Source organism: Prinia subflava, chromosome 22, assembly GCF_021018805.1.
Source record: "Prinia subflava isolate CZ2003 ecotype Zambia chromosome 22, Cam_Psub_1.2, whole genome shotgun sequence".
NCBI lineage: Eukaryota > Metazoa > Chordata > Aves > Passeriformes > Cisticolidae > Prinia > Prinia subflava.
In genome coordinates, this window is record NC_086268.1 from 819,912 (window position 1) to 832,314 (window position 12,403).

The window sequence follows — 12,403 nt, forward strand, 5'->3', positions numbered from 1 at the left end:
CAGTTCAGTTTCCTTCCAAGGAAAGAGCTGTGCTCCTGCCTTTTGAAGCCATCCCATCCATTATCCTGACCCATTTGTTCTCCTGCTGCACTGATGGAAAGCAGAAGCTACAGATAAAACCACGCTGAGTTTTTGAAACCCGTGTGGGCAAGGCAGAACAGCTGCACTTCCCTGTACAGCTGTACTTCAATTCTGCTTTCAGATATTTAACGTGACAAAACCAGGGACTACAAATGAAGATACATAAGATGGCTTAAAATAGGTTAAGGGCTAAAATAAAACCCACCTGCCATTCAATAATGTGCTTTATTTACACCATTTCTGTGCCAGGTATGTCATGAACTCACTGTGGAACACTGTGTAGACCATGGTCAGATGGAATTTCCGTGATTTCACAGGAAAAACACAGAACAGGCTCACAGCACATTACAACACCAAGAGTGGAACGAGCAGATACCACCCTGCTCATGATGCAACAGCTTCAGGCCTCCGAGCCAAGAGACAGAGGTGACACCAACATTATCTACAGGGTAAATGTGTTTAAAGTCTTGCAAAAGTTCCGTTCCTGCTGTGCGTGGGGGACTTGGCTTACCTTTAGGATTTGCAGCAATCCTGAAAGCAGGACACAGCACATTCTGCTTGCTTTGCAAGCTGCACTCCTCTTCCTAAGCTGTGGCCCTAGAAATGTTTCCCCTCCTGCTCTTCCCATCCCCCAGGCACCTCTGAGGGAGTAACTCGAGGGCAGAGAGGTGCTTATCTTGGTTTTCTGGAGCTCCAGCGTGGCACTAGCACTGTCTGTCTGCTCAGAGTTCACCTGTCCCTGCTGATTACATCAGTGCTCAGCTCAGCAGGTCTCTGGCTACAATAAAAAGGCTTTTGTCAAGCCTGCCACTGTGAGCTGAACACCAGCACCAGCCTGGCCTGGCAGCCACCGCTTTCCCAAGAGGCAGCAAACTCCAGTGTGCAGCTGGTTTGCTCCTAGCACTAGAGGGGTCAGAGCACTTTAAAGCATTTTTTAGGAGTTTTTTTTAATTAAGAAGAATTTAAGCGCTCTCTGTGGCATTAGCATCTCCGGTTGGCTGCTGTGACAAGGACTCTGTCACATTAACACCTCTCCATCAGAGCTGTCCCTCCCACACATCCTGAGTGTGTTTAGATCCAATCCAAAGGTTCCCTCTTTCCCACATTTTGTGATTTTTTTTTTTCCTTCCCTGCCCAGCTTCCTTTTCTGATATTGTTCCCATCAAGGGTTCAGGTGAGAAATGAAATTACTCCTGAGCTTTGCAAAGAGACTTTGCAGTCAGAACACACAACTCTGGTGCAGAACAGTGAGGGTTTTAAGCTCTGCTGTGGTTGACTCTTGGTGCAATCGTTTGCCTGCATCTGCCTCCAAAAATGTTCTGTAGCAAATCTGCTACCTTGATGCCTACCATTACACAGGGAAAAGCTTTCCTCTAAAAAAAACCAGCTTATTCCCAATATTCCTGTGATGGCAGCCATTCCAGCAAATCATCTCCAGCCACAAAAGCGGGACTGGAGGGAAGAGCCAGCTGATTCCTGCTGGTCCCTGCAGGCAGGGGCTCAGACACCCTCTGCTCTGTGGGTCTGCTCTTTGTCCCTGTTCCTCCTCCTCCTCGTCACCCCTCCCTGCCAGCGGGGTGTCCTCAGTGCTCCAGTGCAGGGCACCTGGGCAGGACTCCTGCGCACGCTGCCCGGCCGGTGCCGTTACTCACCGGTGCTGGTCGGGTCCCAGGTGTGGAGCCCAAGCCCGGGGTCGGAAGGACTGCTGTCCTAGCTGCCTCTGCAAGTCTGGAGGGATTTCAGCTGTAGGGTTGGTCATGGCCAGAGTGTGCCTTTTTGACCTATTTGCCAAGTATCTGCAACAAGCAGGAGCACATTTTATAAGAGACTGATGGGAGTACTCCGAAAACGGGGAGTGTTAGATAAGCCAGAGAAACGGGAAGGAAGAAGCTTGAGCAGTGCTCAGAACACGCCGGGGACACGCTGCCCGTCACAGCACTGCCTCACCAGTGCTTTGGGGACAAGTGTGGTTCCAGCTGCTGGTGCTCCACGGCCAGCCTTGGAAGGAAAGAGGAGCCGTTTGCTCCTCCCAGCAGGAAAGCCACGTTTCAGCTCAGGGGGAATGCTGGTATGTCCCTTTGGGAATACCCACCTGCCCTCAGTGTGGATTCACTACACTGGAGCAGGTCTGCCCCTCTGTGCCAGCCCGGGGGCCAGGGCAGAGATAACCCAGAGGGAGCTGGGCACAGAGCAGAGCTGCTGCTCCTGCCAGGGGAGCCTTCGCTCCTCAGACCGACCCTGGGACACCCAGTGGTCACCCAGTGGTCCAGCAGTGGCCACCTCGCCCCAGCAGGGGAAGGGTGCGAGGGGCACCCGAGGAGCACGAGGGAGGCTGGGCGGAGGCAGGGCTGTGCCAGCCCGGTCCAAGTGCGCCATCTAGTCCCTGCTCTGCTCCGGGAAAGCCGGGAGTGGCCCGGGATGCGCAGGGAACGGGAACCCGAGCAGCAAGAGGGTCCCTCCCTCTGGAGCCACCAGCACCAGGCTGGGCTTGCCTCTCACACCAGAGCCGGGAGGCAACAGCTTAAACAAAAGCCTGCTCTGCACAGGAAGAGAGCTGCAGGTTTCCTGCAAACCCCCAAAGACTGGGGAGGGGGAACTGGGAGCCTCTGCTCTGGCAAGGACACGAGGAAGGGCCAGGCAGTGCTGAGAGCTGCTGCTGCCTGCTGCTCCTGCACAGCGGAGCCCAGGGCAGTGCGGGGGCAGAGAGGGGCTGAGGCCCCTGCCCAGGGCTGGCACTGCCCCCAGGCTGTGCCCGCTCAAGGCCGCTGGGATGAACTCAACCCCTTGTGCTCTGTGAGCAGCAGAGGGGAGCTCTGGTAACTAGGCCAAGCCCCGCTCGGCCACTGACACCTGCGAATCCTCACCTTTGCTCTTCTCCTCTGCAGCTGCCCCTGGGAAGCAGAAAGAGCAGCAAGCAATACAGACTTGCCCAAACCCAGCCTGTCTTTGCTGCTGAAGCCACTTAAGCAGAAGAAGCAGGTTAACAGTGCCGTGGTGCCCCGCCAAAGCCCGTGCCATTAGCTGTTTAAGAACCATTTGATGCAGACAGGGAAAGGTTCCCAAAGAGCTTTACTGTTGTGGTTTGCTAAGATCATTTTATTTCAGCCCTCCAGGGAACAATCCAATCACGAGCTCTAACAGCGTTTCGGGTGGAAGAAAGTTTCCCAAAGCTCAAAGGAGATGTGACTGTTCCCTGGAACAGAGAGAAGACTGTGCTCTGCTTTCAAGGTCAGATTAAGGAGGGCAAAAGCTGCTCACTGGTGGCTGCAAACAGAGTATTTGGGGCAGTGTTCTGAGAAGCTAAATATTTGCATCTGTCCCTGATGTTAATGCTATTTACCCTTCTCCTCTGATGACTACTGACATGTTGCAACACAAGGGGGTGGAGAACAAGTTAACACACAACCTGGATGGTGCCTTTTCAAGGCCATCTGGTGGAAGAAGAACATGTGCTGTGAAAGAACTAATGGCAGCACTGTCGAGAGCAGTGAAGTGACCCCTGAGTCCAAGGGGACTTGGTTTTCAGTGGATCTGAACATTTCAGTGCCTTGCAAAACACTGCTCAGGGGTTTCAAAATGTTTCCAGCTGAGCTAATGCTTTAAAGGCTCAACTGAAACCTTCAGGTTTAGAATAGTGAAAAATCTGCCCAGGTAAGATGCCCAGGCAACCCCTTGCCAAGAATGAGATTTATCGTGTTTGCACAGCCAGAACGACTGCCTGCTGTTTGAGGTGCTGTCAGAGGACACCACTGGCCCTACATTAAAACTCTTAATGGCTGTTGAAGCTATTATTGAGGTTACAAGTAGACTTTCTAGGCTGAGGTGGGCAAAAGGAGTCTCAGTGCACAGTCTGTCACTGCTCACACCCACTGTTCCCTGGGAGCACTGAGAGGAGCACAGCTGGCCAAGGCTCTGGAACACGATCTGCACCCACCCCAGTCTGCACCAACCCCTGAACCCTCGTGAGCCCCTGGGGAGCCACTCCCTTACCCAGGTGATGACCTGTACAAAGGGGGGATCCAAAAGCTCTTCCAGTTTGAGGTAAGAAGCAGGAGCACCCACCACACGTAGTGCCCAGCTGGTTAGCAGAGAAGAAACTATGCAAAAGCTCCTAAGAAAATGTTAGCAAGGCCATGGTTAGTGTGTTCATGGACTGAGAAAGTACAAGCACGTTCTACCCACTTCCTACAATGTGTTTAGAGCAGACACAGAGAACAGAAGTTCCCAGCCTGAGAGCTAATAATGCTTTCCTTATTGGAGCAGACTATTTTAAGGCCTGATGCTAAAATTAGCAGCTAGAGGTACCCGTAATTCCAGCAAGCTCACTTTGTTTGAGGCATCAGAGTTGGATGTTTACTGCATGTCTTGATACAAAAGCTGCTGCACTGGTACCCAAGGCCACAGAGATCCTCCCACCTCCAGCACCCAGCAGGGAGGGGAATCCCTCAGCACTCACTTGGCAGGTTAGTGTGGATCGCATGCTGGTGCACACTAAGCAAAGGAATTTAGCAGTTCCAAGAGTTTCTGGAGAACCTACTGCTCAATCAGCTACCCATTCCAGGGGAATCCAGCTTTGCAAGCACCCAGTAGTGCCAGAGGAGTAACTGCCTGCAGTAATCAACACCCACACGAACAGAAACGTTGAGCCTTCGCTGTAAAATCAACAGTGGTGCCCTGAGGAGGTGGCTGTGTTTGATTCAGCTCTGGAACAGCCCAAGGTGAGCCTCGTGGAGGTAGGAAGGGCAAATGTGAACAGTGGGAGTTACCTCTGCACAGCCTCCTGATCCGGCTCCCCATCGGAGCTCTCCTCGTCCACAGGGGTGACAGCTGGGACAGCCTGCAGAGAGAGAAGCCACAGCTCAGGAGGCCACCCAGCACAGTCCCTTCCCACAGGGGACACCTGATCCTCCCAAACAAGCTTCCACAGGGGTGTGTGTTGGCTCCTCTGCAGCACCAAGGAAACCTGGCCAAGAACCCCGTCCAACATTCCTTCCCCAGTCCAACTGCCTGGGCAGGGCTGCTGCTGCTGCTTGGAGAATTCATTGATACAGATGCACCCAGGGAGGGAGAACACGCCTGAATGCCTGAGATGGACACTTGAGCTTTCTCCATGGGATCAGCAAAGGACAAAAGGAGAGGAATACACAACCCCACCTGCCACCTCCAGGAGAGCACAGCAAATCCTGCGAGGGCGAGCAGGGGAAGCTCTGGCAGCGAGCAGGCACACCCTGCAGCGCCGGGCCTGCTGTGACCTGGGCACAGGCACCTCTGCCTGCGGGAGGGGATATTTTTAAGCTGCCTGCCTTCCCCGTGCTACTCACTGGCGTCATGGTGACGAGCGGCGAGGGGCCCCGCGGCCGCTTGAGCAGCTGCTGCGCGTGCAGCTGGATGTTGGCCCCGCCGTCCGACGCCCGCCGGCCCAGCGGGCCCATCCCGTTCAGCAGCTGCAGCGTGGGGGGCTGCAGCAGGGACTGCTCCTGCAACACACACACAGCACCCTCAGCCACCCCAGCCACCGCCCGAGGTCACACACCAGGAGAAGGCAGGCCCTGTGGGCTTCAGGGATGTCCCTGGCATCTCGGAGTGATGTGGGGCAGGGGCAGGGGCAGGCAGCGTCAGGGGATGAGCAGGGTTTAACTCTGCAGCTCCCTGCAGGGTTTAACCTGCAGCTCAAAGCCAGTCAGCACAGTCCTATTTCTCCCCAGCCCATTTATTAATTTCATATTGCACTGCTCTTTCATTCTTCAGCTTCTTCACGGAATCACAAAATGTTTTGGGCTGGAAAGGACCTTAAAGATCATCTCATTCCAACCCCCTGCCATGGGCAGGGACACTTCCACTGTCCCAGGTTGCTCAGAGCTCCATCCAGCCTGGCCTTGGACACTTCCAGGGATGGGGTATCCACAGCTTCTCTGGGCAACCTGTTCCAGTGCTTCATCACTCTCACAGTAAAGAATATTTTCCTAATATTTGAGCTAAACCTACTTTAGAGAACCAACTGGAATCATACATAAAGAGAGTAATTCTTGAGGCTTATGCAGTCCAAGGAGTGACAAACAGAGGGAGCAAGTGTGAGCACAAGCACCCCTCCAGTGGCAGGGCACAGAGCACACAGGATCAGTACCTTGTACTCCAGCTGCCCCGTGGGCTGCAGGTTCTGTCTGGGCAGCACACTGTGCATGAAGTTCACATTCGGGGTCACCTGCAGGAACGGAGCCTGAGGAGTGACACGGGGGAAGCCAGGCAGGAGCTTCTGCAGGTCGTCCATGACCTCCGTCCTGTACAATCACATTTGGGGAGGGGAATTAGCCACGATGTGAGGAAACCCCTCACAGACCCAGTACACCCAGCTTCCCTTGATAAAAAGCTTCTTACTGCCCTGGGAAATGGTCCCACAGAGCAGCCAAGCCACTCTTTGGTTTTATTTGTTCCTTTTTTCCCCTCCATGTTGAGATTTGCCAGAATTAGCTCTTGGCATTGACCTCAATGGCTTTTATCACAAAAACTTCACCTTGGACATGACAGAAGTGCAGCTCAGGTGAGACACTTTCCTTGACTAAAAGCACAGCTTCCCCAGAGCTGATCAGGAAGAGCAGGAGTAAAATACCTCATCCCCATCTAAAATACTGACCAAGCTGTGCAGGGGGACTGGGACCTTTAAAGGAACCCCCAGAAGGACCGAAGTGACGTGCTGGGAGTGAATGTCCAGGTCAGAGCACAGCACTCACCGTGGGTCTGCCACTCCCACTGTGTGCCTCCTCATGGACAGGTACCGGACCAGAGCCTCGGGTGACGGCTCCTCCCCTTCATCACTGTCCAGGTTCATTGTTCCATCAGTCTGGGCAGGACAAACATTGGAGATGTTGAAATGCAACACGAGGATCAAAGGAAAGGCTCCAATGTGAGCCAGAAAAAGAGGTCATGGGGATGTGCCTCACCTCCACGATTTGGTTCTCGGGGTTGATGAGCTGGACTTGGGGCACGTTGATGTTCATGGTGTTGCCTGTCTGTTCTGTCTGCTGAGTGGAGAGACCAGGATCAGAAGGCACAAACACAGCACTGCTTTACACACACTGCTGGATTAACACCAGCCCTAAGCACCTGCAACAGGGACATGACCCCAGAGCCAGGGAAAAGCTGCTCATTCTCAAGGGGTGCCTCGTTTACCCCCCTTCCTTCTGCTCAGGCAGGGTCAGCATCTCTTCTGCTTCCCTTATGACCTGGCCTCTCCCAAAGCAAGCGCTCACTGCTCCAACAGCAGCACAAGGTGGGGAAGAAGCATCACACAGCAGCCCTGGGCTGGGAACTCCAGCTCCCAGTAACTCCCTCAGTTCCTTCCCCCCTGTCACTAAGCGAGCAGGAAGGATGTTCAGCCAATGCACAAACTGTTCCTAACCTCAGGATTAGGGCACCCTAAGCACACACCAAATTCTCAGGCGAGGAACGCTCTGACACTCCAGCCAGGGTGTGGACACCCACGAGCAGGAGTGAGTTAGCAGGTAAGGGACTGGCTGGCCTTGCAGGGCTGGAAGAACACTGGCAAAGGGGCTGCACCTGGATGTTGGCCGAGGTGGGGAAGGTGATGGTGCGTGGGATGCTGGGCGAGGGCGCAATGCGCAGGTTCTTGTGCCGCTTGAGGCGGTCGCAGAGCAGGCTGTAGATCGCGCTGTAGTGATCGTACGCGTCGGCTCGCAGCGACTGCAAGGCAAAGCGAGAGCAGTCACTCCCTGTGCAGTGATGAAATGCATTTTACACTGTGCTGGGGCTGCAGCTGTCCCCAAGCACAGCCACTGATCAGCAGGAGGAGCAGGCAGCACACGCCAGGGCTCACCTGCACCGTGCGCTCCTTGTCCAGCCCCATGTCCGCCATGGCCAGCAGCACGTCCTCGTTCAGCGGCTCCAGCTGCCTCTCGGTCTTCAGGTGCTGACACTCCGCTATCAGCTGTGAGGGCACAGGCACAGAGTCAGGGCTGACATTCCCAAAGGCGCTCTGATGAGTCACAGCGCTCCCAAGAGCCCGAGCACCGGGCTCTGGCTGCAGCTGGCGTGAGGTCTGATGGCAGCCGATCCGAAATCCACTGCCCCAAGCTCCCAATGCCACGGGGGAAGATACAAAAATGTACGTAGATAAGGAGTGATGTGGAAAGCAAGGCCAGGAGACACAGAAAAGGGAAAGGCCACGCCTGGGAATGAGTGTTCCCAAAGAGCAGAACCCATACTGCAGCACCACGTGCCCAGAGCCCATTTGAGTCACTGAGCAGACGCTGCTCGCTGCTGCTCACCCTGTCAAACTCTGCATCAGCCTCCCCCAGCTTCATCCACTTGTGTTTGCAGATCTGCTCCATGGAGAGCCTCTTGCTCGGGTCCAGCACCAGCATGTGGCGGATCAGGTGTTCACACTCTGCCAGGGAAGAGAGGCCGGGTCACCCGGGGAGGGACACGGCTGCTGCAGCGTTCCCTGTCCAAGCTCCCCTCTGGGAAGTCACCTCACAAGAATACTGCTTCTCTTTCCACCTGCTGTGTCCCCAGTGTGCCACACTGCTGCAGACATTGACTCCCCTGTCCTAGGGAGGAGCGAAGCCACCCTGGCTACACAGAGCCCTGTCACCCTGTCCCTCCCCAGCTTGATGTGAGAGGCTTTTGGAGGTTGAGAGCAAAGCACCCTTAGAATGTTCTCCACTCAACAGCTCACTGTGAGTGATTTCTCCAGTGTATTAGATGTGTGCTGTCAGCAAAAGGGACAGCTAAAGCTCTCCTGTTTAGGCTGGGATCTAAGTTTGCTTTGAAAGTTCCACGTTTTAGCAGAATTTTCTGCATGGAGAGAACCTCTTCCTCAGATAAGACAGCAAGCAAGGAAGTTCTCAGGTGAGAAATTCCACACAAAATTATTCTTTAACCTGACAGCAGGTAACCATGACTCTTTGTTAAGCTGATTTTATATGAAAATTAATCACACTTCTCACACCTAAGATTTATTAAAGTGTTTTTGCAGCACCAGAACATAAACGCTCATCTCTGACGGGGCTGCTGCTGGAAAATCATGCCGTAAAAAGCTAAACCAGAAGGAGGTGCAGTGAAACCCCCGTGCCCCCAGCTGGCTGCCCCTCCCTTACCTGTGGACATGAAGAAGGGGATGCGGAATTTGCCGCTGAGCACGCGCGCGCGCAGGTTCTGCAGGGTGCTCCCGTCGAAGGGCAGGGCCCCGCACACCAGCACGTACAGCACCACGCCGAGGCTCTGCACCCAAAACAAACCCAGTCAGCCCTGCCAAACGGCATCAAAATCCATCTTTGGCACCTCCCCACAGGCAAAATACAGGACGTGGTGGCCAGGATGCAGCTTTGGAAGCGTTTCCTTGGAAAACACTTTTTGCTGTGTCAGGGCTTTTCTCCAAGACATGTACTGAGCACTCAGGAAGCAAAGCCAAACAAACAGAGCAAAACTCAGATCAAAGGCAGAGAGAAAGAGGCTCATCACATACCCAAATATCAACCTTTGGCCCATCGTACTCCTTGCCTTCAAAGAGCTCTGGAGCAGCATAGGGAGGACTCCCACACCAGGTTTTAAGAAGCTGGCCAGGGGTGAAGATGTTGCTGAACCCAAAATCTGAAAGAACAAAGAGAACCGATGAGAGGAATGTGATTCACTCCAACTGTCCTGAACAAATGGTATTTCAGTAACTTGCTGAGTCTGGTAAAATCACGTACAGTCCTGTAATGGGTAACTGGTACACAGACACTGGAAATGTGTTAGAGGTTAGAAAAGACCTCCAGGGTCATCAAGTCCAACCTGTGAGTGATGCCCACCTTGTCACCGGCCCACAGGACTGAGAACCACATCCAGTCTTTCCCTGGATACCAAACCTCCCTGGTGCTCTGAGCTCTGGGCTGTGCCAGCAAGGACACAGTGCAAAGGGAAAAAAAAAGAGAATTCTGATTTTTCCAGAAAGCACTACAGGGGCTGCAAACTTTGCTTATGGTGGGCAGCTCTACAAACAGAGTCAAATCCTTCATCAAGAGCAAACAACAAATCCTGAAAGAGAAAGGTCTTCACCTCACAGGCAGCCAGCCATCAGCTTATGTGGGCACTAATGGCATTCTCTGTTAATTAACCTGCCTCCCCCTGGCTCACAGCTGGGACCTGCACTGCAAAGGGCAAGGAAAATGGTCTGGGTCCAAGAGAAGGGAGCTGGTTCTTGTAAAAAAAAGAGCCTTCACTGAACTTCCTTCCTTTTTTTCCTCCTCGACTGAATTGAAGCAATCACAGTCCCAGAGACAAGTTCTGAGGTGTCCACATGTTTTTTCCAATATATTCAAGATTACCAGTTAATTACCAATTAATTACCAGTTCCACACTGAATTCCAAGTGAGGATCACCAGTGATGGCCAACAGCTCTGTGCCAGAGGCAGCCAGAATGCTCTGACTGGTGAGTCTGTGCTCCCTCTTGCTGCTCTCCTTACAGGATTTTCAACGACCTAATTTCAGGTGACTCCTCTCCTCCCTTGCACAGCGTCTGCAGAACCCAGCAGAGCACCTGGCACTGCTCCTGCCAGCTCAGCTCCAGGGGGGCAGAGCTGAATTCCTTCTCCCTGCCCTTTGCAGGGAGGAAATTCTCACTGAGAATGATTTATGCGTGTGGAGAACACCTAACGCAGCCTGTTCCTGTGGAAACACCTGGACTACACACGAGGCTGCTCCAACCCCAGCTCAAAACAGAGCAGAGATGGTAAATGTTCTTTAAAGGCACTGTGGCATCCAAACAAGGCACTTACATGCCCGTTGGGTTTTTACTGTTGGCAGTGAAGCCATCTAAACCTCCAGTCAGCCTTTGGAGGACAATTCCAGGGAAATAGCACACAGCTGCACAATTGTCTTTCCTACCTCTGCAAGCCTTTGAGCTGCTGTCTCACGTTCAGAGCAGGATGTGTAACAAGTGCCTGAGTTATGGCCACCGGAGCTGGCAATAATGCTGCAGCACTGGATGGATTTCCCAACACACAGCATTCGTATCACGTTTAGACATAAACTCCTTACGACTGTGGAATTTTGGCACTTCCCATATATCGAGCAAGTTATCCTGGTTTAGTTATTTTTATTTGTCCTTCCAAGTACACGGGTGGGCTTTGAGCACCTGAGGAGGCAGCTGTACTTTCCAAGGAGTGCACAGGGAGCAGCTCCAGCCCTGCACAGGTGAGAGGCCTGAGTGCCCCCGCTCTGCTGCACAGGTCCCAGCGAGTGTCAGCAGCAGGGGCAGGGCTGTGCCATGCCAGGGCTGTGCCATTCCAGGGCTGTGCCATGCCAGGGCTGTGCCATGCCAGGGCTGTGCCATTCCAGGGCTGTGCCATTCCAGGGCTGTGCCATGCCAGGGCTGTGCCATGCCAGGGCTGTGCCATTCCAGGGCTGTGCCATGCCAGGGCTGTGCCATTCCAGGGCTGTGCCATGCCAGGGCTGTGCCATGCCAGGGCTGTGCCATTCCAGGGCTGTGCCATGCCAGGGCTGTGCCATGCCAGGGCTGTGCCATGCCAGGGCTGTGCCATTCCAGGCCCATGCCATTCCAGGGCTGTGCCATGCCAGGGCTGTGCCATGCCAGGGCTGTGCCATTCCAGGCCCATGCCATTCCAGGGCTGTGCCATTCCAGGGCTGTGCTATGCCAGGGCTGTGCCATGCCAGGGCTGTGCCATTCCAGGGCTGTGCCATGCCAGGGCTGTGCCATTCCAGGGCTGTGCCATTCCAGGGCTGTGCCATGCCAGGGCTGTGCCATTCCAGGGCTGTGCCATGCCAGGGCTGTGCCATTCCAGGGCTGTGCCATTCCAGGGCTGTGCCATGCCAGGCCCATGCCATTCCAGGGCTGTGCCATTCCAGGGCTGTGCCATGCCAGCTGGCAGCAGCACAGCTTCGGAACAGACACGCAACAGCTGCCTCCTGCACCCTCCTCTGCCTCCTGCAGATTGGGCGGCTGGGAAACTTCACCCCTTCCCCATCGTGTTGAAATTTGTCTAGGGATTCACAGCTCTTCTGGACAGGGACAGAGGTGGGGAGAAGGGAAATGCAGAGCCTGTCATTAGGGCACGGGGCCAGCAGGTCCCAGGGCTCTGCGCTCCCCCGCGGCTGCCCCGGATCTCGGGGTGAAACCTCTCCCTGTGCAGAGACTGTCTCTGCCCAGCCCCTCCGGGATCAGGGCAGGCAGCCTGCTGGGCTCTGTGGGGAGCTGGAGCCAGGCAGAACCTGTACAGGGACCTCTCCCAGGCTGGAAACAGCTTCCAGATCCCACCTGCGCTGCGGGACTGAGGTCAAGGCTGGGGAAAACAGCAGGGCTTTAAAA

At 54.4% G+C, this 12,403-nt stretch overlaps 1 protein-coding gene across 8 annotated transcripts in view; it reads right to left on the reverse strand.

Moving 5' to 3' along the window:
* The window catches only part of SIK3 (SIK family kinase 3), a 70,178-nt gene that overhangs the window by 11,844 nt on the left and 45,931 nt on the right, over nt 1-12,403 (reverse strand). For 3 of the 8 annotated variants that reach the window (XM_063417666.1, XM_063417673.1, XM_063417668.1), the window contains exons 5-15: nt 9,563-9,687; nt 9,195-9,318; nt 8,364-8,482; nt 7,913-8,023; nt 7,636-7,779; nt 7,020-7,100; nt 6,810-6,919; nt 6,206-6,359; nt 5,403-5,558; nt 4,848-4,918; nt 1,734-1,877 (exon numbers count right to left, since the gene is read on the reverse strand). In XM_063417666.1, the coding sequence (XP_063273736.1) occupies nt 1,734-1,877; nt 4,848-4,918; nt 5,403-5,558; nt 6,206-6,359; nt 6,810-6,919; nt 7,020-7,100; nt 7,636-7,779; nt 7,913-8,023; nt 8,364-8,482; nt 9,195-9,318; nt 9,563-9,687 (1,339 nt within the window). The remainder of the gene's footprint in view (nt 1-1,733; nt 1,878-4,847; nt 4,919-5,402; nt 5,559-6,205; nt 6,360-6,809; nt 6,920-7,019; nt 7,101-7,635; nt 7,780-7,912; nt 8,024-8,363; nt 8,483-9,194; nt 9,319-9,562; nt 9,688-12,403) is intronic. The other 5 variants (XM_063417667.1, XM_063417669.1, XM_063417671.1 and 2 more) reach the window with 3 other exon arrangements.